The sequence below is a fragment of the Otolemur garnettii genome, unplaced genomic scaffold (genome assembly GCF_000181295.1).
Source record: "Otolemur garnettii isolate 467f Iridium unplaced genomic scaffold, OtoGar3 scaffold00087, whole genome shotgun sequence".
NCBI classification, from domain to species: Eukaryota; Metazoa; Chordata; class Mammalia; order Primates; family Galagidae; genus Otolemur; species Otolemur garnettii.
The window spans coordinates 5,181,944-5,189,399 of record NW_003852482.1 but is presented as its reverse complement, the minus strand read 5'-3'; the positions used below and the strand labels follow the sequence as shown (position 1 = coordinate 5,189,399).

The 7,456-nt window shown below is 40.0% G+C and overlaps 1 protein-coding gene across 6 annotated transcripts in view; it reads right to left on the bottom strand.

The window, feature by feature from the left end:
* The window catches only part of SETX (senataxin), a 103,906-nt gene that overhangs the window by 86,683 nt on the left and 9,767 nt on the right, over nt 1–7,456 (bottom strand). For all 6 annotated transcript variants that reach the window (XM_023516126.1, XM_023516129.1, XM_023516130.1 and 3 more), the window contains exon 3: nt 609–792. In XM_023516126.1, coding sequence (XP_023371894.1) covers nt 609–785 — 177 coding nt within the window. In that variant the 5' untranslated portion in view covers nt 786–792. The remainder of the gene's footprint in view (nt 1–608; nt 793–7,456) is intronic.

Below are 7,456 nucleotides of genomic sequence, written 5' to 3'. Positions count from 1 at the left end.
AAAAAAAAAAAAAAAGATATAGCACTGACAAAATATATTAATACAAAAACGTAAAATAGGCTCGGCACCTGTGACTCAAGCAGCTAAGGCACCAGCCACATACACCTAAGCTGGCAGGATTAAATCCAGCCCGGGCCCGCCAAATAATGATGGCTGCAACCAAAAATAGCCGGGCATTGTGGCGGACGCCTGTGGTCCCAGCTACTTGGGAGGTGGAGGCAGGAGAATCGCTTTAGCCCAGGAGTTGAAGGTTGCTGTGAGCTGTGATGCCATAGCATTCTACCCAGGGGGATAGCTTGAGGTTCTGTCTCAAAAAAAAAAAAGTAAAATAATGCCTCCTACCACAACTCCACTCGATAAAATTATTTTATACCAAAATGACTAAATGTTGACACATAAAATTGCGTGTTAGATTCAATTCAGTTCCATCAGTGGTAAGCATTTACTCAGCAATGCTATGTATGAAGCAATCGGTTAGGTACTTGAGACGTATCAGCCTTCAAAGTTTAAATCATATCATCATTTCTGCGAACACTTCCATAGAGTTCAAACTGACTCTCTTCCTAGTTATCAAGCTCTGAAAAAAACTCCCATCTAGTATAAATTACCTCATGCAAGTATGGTAATTCATCTCTTGCTTTGTGGTATTCAGCCACACATTCTAAGCAGTAGCAGAGGTCTTCATCAGCTGTCTGAAATTCACTGGATTGGATCTTAGATGCATAGCACTTTAGGAAGTCAACGGTGGAAAGACCACCTGGTGTACACCAACAACACGTGCTCATTCTGCACCTGCAGCCAGAAAACATGACACCTAAAAGACTCAAGAAAAAAATTAACACTTCAGGTCTATTCTGTGTGACTAGGTACACTTCCTACTTGTGACCCTTGTCTTCTACTTAAAAAGTGCCACAGCCAGAACATTCTGCTGGCTAGCTTATCACTGACCAAACTCCAATCTGTGCCCACTCTTAAAAGTCTTATATTTGACACATGAGAAATGCAGCACTGTGTTTGTAATAAAGATCATAAGGCAAGATAAAGTTACGCGATAAGGATCAAAACTATATAGTACTTATGAAAAATACACAGAGATACAGAATTAATGTTTTCAAAGTACAGATTTTGAAGTGTTGTAATAATGTACTAGAGTCAAAGTAAAAACCTCAAGAATCCTTTCATATTTCTAGAAGCCACCGTTATAGAAATCTCTGCAAACATAAAAATTCATAAATATTGACCTGTGCCAATTAACAAAAACCCATATAGATATGTGAAAGAAAATGAATAATATATTTGGGAGTTCTCAAAGTTGTTAGCATCTAAGCATGGTAACTCACACCTAAGCTTAGCAGTTTAAGAACAGTCTGGGCATGGGCAGCGCCTGTAGTTCAGTGGGTAGGTCGCCGGTCCCATATCCTGAGAGTGGCGGGTTTGAACCCATCCCCAGCCAAACTGCAACAAAAAAATAGCTGGGCACTGTGGCGGGCACCTGTAGTCCCAGCTACTCCAGAGGCTGAGGCAAGAGAACTGCCTAAGCCAAGCACTCTACTGAGGGTGACAAAGTGAGACTCTGTCTCTAAAGAAAAAAAAGAACAGTCTGGGCAACATCATGAGATATTGTCCCTACGAAAAATAAAGTAAATCGCTGGGCACTCTGGCACATACTTGTAGTCCTAGCTACTTAAGAGGCTGAAGCTGGAAAATTGCTTGAAAATTGCTTGACCCCAGGCAAGGTTTACAGTAAGTTATGATCAAGCCATTGTACATAGCCTGGGCAACAGAGCAAGACCTTATCTCAAATAAATAAACAAATAATAAAAGTTGTTAGTTCCTAAGGAAGACTGACTTTTGGAAACAGTCCATGGAATGTGACCTCTTTTGCTATAGGTTAACTTCTCTATTTTCTTGTTCCTGGCTCCAATAAGATGGCACTTGACATAAAAGACCCCATGGGCTGGGATAAGAGACCCACAACTCTCTAAATATGTAAATACTACATATTTAATGTGGAATGTTTAAATACATGCTTCTCAAAAGGACCACTGCATCTAACCAGTACGGAAAATGTTGAAATTTTAGTAAGCTTCTAGACTTTGCTTTTATAAATGACCCTCAAACCTCTCTCCACTTTGGAGCACTGACTTCGTCTTTTGGTGTCTCTGTTCTCCCAAGTGACCAGCCTCAAATTTTGTACTCAAAAAACTCAGTATTTAATCATGTTGCCTGAATCTCATTATTAAGGCTGACAAAGAGAAGAATTTCCTTTTGTTTAGAAAGCTGATTCCCTACTCACTTGCCACAAGAAGACCAGCTTTACAGGAAATACTTCAACCTGTTCTACACACTGACCATCACAATGGGCTTTCAGCAAAGTAAACACCCTTTTTGCAAAAGACAATACTAAGCAATGGACTTCCACAAAATAGATGAATAGAACGCTTCCATACTTATCAGTTACCTCAATAAATGTCAATGGCTTGAACTCCCCCACTGATGATGCATAAATTGGCTGACTGGAATAAAAAACACAAGCCATCTATTTGCTGTTTGCAGGAAACACACCTCATGTCAAAAGACAAATTAAAACTTAGAGTTAAGGGTTGGAAGTCAATTTTTTACATAAACAAAATTCAGAAGAAAAGAGGGGTTGCAATCTTATTTTCAGATACATGTGGATTTAAAGCAACTAAAGTCAAAACAGACAATTGATGGTCACTTCATATTGGTCAAGGGAAAAATACAACAAGAAGACATTTCAATTCTAAATATTTATGCACCCAATTTAAATGCTCCTAGATTCTTTAAACAGACTTTAACTTAGTCTGAGCAATATGATAACAGGGGACTTTAACACCCTTCTCTCTAAACAGAAATTAAACAAAAATATTAGAGATTTAAATGAGACCTTAGAACAACTGTGCTTGATAGATGTATATAGAACACTCCATCCCCAAAATAAAGAATATACATTCTTCTTATTATCCCATGGAACCTACTCCAAAATTGATCATATCCTAGGACACAAAACAAACCTCAACAGAATCAAAATTGAAATTTTACGTTGTATCTTCTCAGACCACAAGGCACTAAAAGTGGAACTCAACACCAACAAAAATGTTCAACCTCACACAAAGGCATGGAAGTTAAACAACTTTATATGTTGAATGACAGTTGGGTGCAGGAAGAAATAAAAAAGGAAATCATTAACTTCCTTGAGTATAACAACAATGAAGACACAAGCTACCAAAACCTGTGGGATATAGTAAAAGCAGTCTTAACGGAAATTTATCGCTTTAGAAGCTTACATTCGAAAAACAGAAAGACAGTGCATCAACAAACTCACAAGCCATCTTATGGAATTGGAAAAAGAAGAACAATCTAAGCCTAAACCCAGTAGAAGAAAAGAAATATCCAAAATTAAATCAGAGATCAGTGAAATTGAAAATAAAAGAATCATTCAGAAAATTAATGGAACAAGGAGTTGGGTTTTTTTTTCTTTTTTGAGACAGGAGCCTCAAGCTGTCCCCCGGGGTAGAGTGCCGTGGCATCTCAGCTCACAGCAACCTCCAACTCCTGGGCTCAAGCGAGTCATCTGCCTCTGCCTCCCAAGTAGCTGGGACCACAGGCGTCTACCACAACACCCGGCTATTTTTTGGTTGCAGCCATCATTGTTGTTTGGCCAGCCCGGGCTGGATTTGAACCCGCCACCTTGGGTGTACGTGGCTGGCGCCTTAGCCACTTGAGGCACAGGCGCCGAGCCAAGGAGTTGGTTTTTTGAAAAAAATAAATAAAATAGATAAACTTTTGGCCAGACTACCTAGAAACAAAAAAGTAAAATCTCTAGTAACCTCAATCAATATGATGAAGGGGAAATAACAACTGATGCCACAGAGATACGAGATTATCTCTGAATACTACCAGAAACTCTATGCACAAAAATTTGACAATGTGAAGGAAATGGATCAATATTTGGAATCACACCTCTCCCTAGACTTAGCCTGGATGAAAGAGATCCCCTGAACAGACCAATTTCAAGCACTAAGATCAAAGAAACAATAAAAAATCTCCCAACAAAAAACTACCCTGGGCCCGGCGCCCCAGCCAGCTAGTGGCCGCCACACCTTTCGGCCCAGACTTCAGTAGACCTCACCAAAATGCCATCTCAGATGGAGCATGCCATGGAAACCATGATGTTCATGTGTCACAAATTTGCCGGGGATAAAGGCTACTCAACAAAGGAGGACCTCAGAGTGCTCATAAGGAGTTTCTGGGATTTTTGGAAAATCAAAAAGACCCTCTGGCCTTAGACAAAATAATGAGGGACCTGGACCAGTGCCGAGATGGCAAAGTGGCCTTCCAGAGCTTCTTTTCCCTAATTGTGGGCCTTACTATCGTGTACAATGACTATTTTGTAGTACACATGAAGCAGAAGGGAACGAAGTAGGCCGAACTGAGCAATTACTCTGCCCTGAAAAGTGTTCTCTCAAAGGATTGCTTCAGACATCTGCCCCACAGCTTCTCCCTGGGTAAGGATTTCATGAGCAGATCAGGATCCTTAGAATATATACAAATAAAATCCAACTCCCATTTGTCAAGCAGAAAAGAAAAAGTTAATTAAATGCCAGATGAGCTTTTGTTTTTTACATTGTTTGCATCCCTTTGCCCTCAATAAACATAATCCTTTTTTTAGTTCCAAATTTAACACAGAAAACAACAACAACAACAACAACAACAACAACAACAAAACTGCCCTGGTCCAGATGGCTTCACACCAGAATTCTATAAAACCTTCAAAGAAGAGCTTATTCTTATATTGCAGAAATTATTCCAAAAAATTGGGGAGGGCTCCGGCACCTGTGGCTCAAGTGGCTAAGGCACCAGCCACGTACACCCAAGGTGGCGGGTTCGAATCCAGCTCAGGCCCACCAAACAGCAATGATGGCTGCAACAACAAAAAAAATAGCCCGGTGTTATGGCCAGTGCCTGTGGTCCCAGCTACTTGGGAGGCTGAGGCAGGAGACTTGCTTGAGCCCTGCAGCTGGAGGTTGCTATGAGCTGTGATGCCACAGCACTCTACCCAGGGGGATAGCTTGAGGCTCTGTCTCAAAAAAAAAAATTGAGGAGGAAGGAATTTTCCCCAACATGTTCTATGAAGCAAACGTCACCCTGATATCAAAACCACTAAAAGACCCAACCAAAAAGGGGAACTTTAGACCAATTTCACTAATGAACATAGATGCAAAAATTCTCAACAAAATCCTAGCCAGCAGATTACAGTTTATCATCAAAAAAGTCATACATGGCTCGGCGCCTATAGCTCAACCGGCTAAGGCGCCAGCCACGTACACCTAAGGTGGCGGGTTCGAATCCAGCTCAGGCCCACCAAACAGCAATGATGGCTGCAACAACAAAAAAAATAGCCCGGTGTTATGGCCAGTGCCTGTGGTCCCAGCTACTTGGGAGGCGGAGGCAAGAGACTCGCTTGAGCCCAGGAGTTGGAGGTTGCTGTGAGCTGTAATGCCACGGCACTCTACCCAGGGGGGACAGCTTGAGGCTCTGTCTCAAAAAAAAAAAAAAAAAAAAAAAGTCATACATAATGATCAAGTAGGTTTCATCTCAGGGATGCAAGGCTGGTTTAATATATGTAAATCCATAAACATTATTCACCATTCAACAGAAGTAAAAACAAAGCCCGTTATGATCCTCTCAATACATGCAGAAAAAGCATTTGATAAAATTCAGCATCCTTTTGTATTTAGAACACTGAAGAGCTTAGGTATAGGTGGCACATTTCTTAATTGATTGAAGCTAGCTATGACAACCTCACAGCTAATATTTTACTGAATGGAGTTAAACTGAAAGCTTTTCCACTTAGAACTGGAACCAAAGTTGTCCTCTGTCACCATTACTATTCAACATAGTGCTGGAAGTTCTAGCCACTACAATTAGGCAAGACAAGAAAATAAAGGGCATCCGAATCAGAGCAGAGGAGCTCAAATTCTCCCTCTTTGCTAACGGTATGATCTTATATTTAGAGAACTCGAAAGACTCAACCACAAGACTCTTGGAAGTCATCAAAAAATACAGTAATGTCTCAGGATATAAAATCAATGTCCACAAGTCAGTAGCCTTTGTATACGCCAATAACAGCCGAGAGGCTAATTAAGGACACAACTCCCTTCACCATAGCCCCAAAGAAAATGAAATACCTAGGAATATACCTAATAAAAGAGGTGAAGGACATCTATAAAGGAAATTATGAAACCCTAAGAAAGGAAATAGCAGAGGACTTTAACAAATGGAAGAACATACCATGCTCCTGGCTGGGAAGAATCAACATTGTTAAAATGTCTATACTTCCCAGAGCAATTTATCAATTCAACACCATCCCTATTAAAATACCAACATCCTATTTTCAAGACTTGGAAAAAATGATTATGAATTTTGTATGGAACCAGAAAAAAACCTGTATAGCTAAGACAGTTATAAAAAACTAAGCTGGGAGCATCACCATACCAGATTTAAGGCTGCATTTCAAGGCCATAGTGGTCAAGACAGCATGGTACTGGCACAAAAATACAGACAATAGACATTTGGAATCGAATAGAAAACCAGGAAATGAAACCAGCAATTTACAACCACCTAATTTTGATAAACCAAACAAGAGCACCCACTGGGGGAAAGACTCCCTATTCACTAAATGGTGCTGGGAGAACTGGATATCCACATGTAAAAGACTGAAACTGGACCCACACTTTTCTCCACTCACAAAAATTGATTCAAGATGGATAAAGGACTTAAATTTAAGGCATAAAATGATAAAAATCCTCAAAGAAAGCATAGGAAAAACACTGGAAAGTATCGACCTGGGGAAAGACTTCATGAAGAAGCCTGCCATGGCATGGCAATTGCAACAACAACAAAAATAAACAAATGGGACTTAATTAAACTTAAAAGCTTCTGTACAGCTAAGGAGGCAACAACCAAAGCAAACAGACAACTTACTCAACGGCAAAGGATATTTGCATATTTAGAATCAGACAAAAGCTCGATAACTAGGATCTATAGAGAACTTAAATATGAAAAAAACCAACAATCCCATATATCAATGGAGAAGAGAGATGAACAGAACCTTCTTTAAAGAAGATAGACAAATGGCTAGCAAACATGAAAAAATAATCATCCCTAATTATTAGAGAAATGAAAATTAAAACCACCCTGACATATCATCTAATCCCAGCAAGAATGTTCCATATTACAAAATGTTAAAACTGCAGATGCTGGCGCAATGTGGAGCAAAAGGAACACTTTTATACTGCTGGTGGGACTGCAAATTAATTCAACCTTTTTGGAAGGAAGTATGGAGAACTACCTCAAAGAACTCAACCTAGACCTCCCATCTGATCCTGCAAATCCCATTACTGGACATCTACCCAGAAGGAAAAAAAAAAAA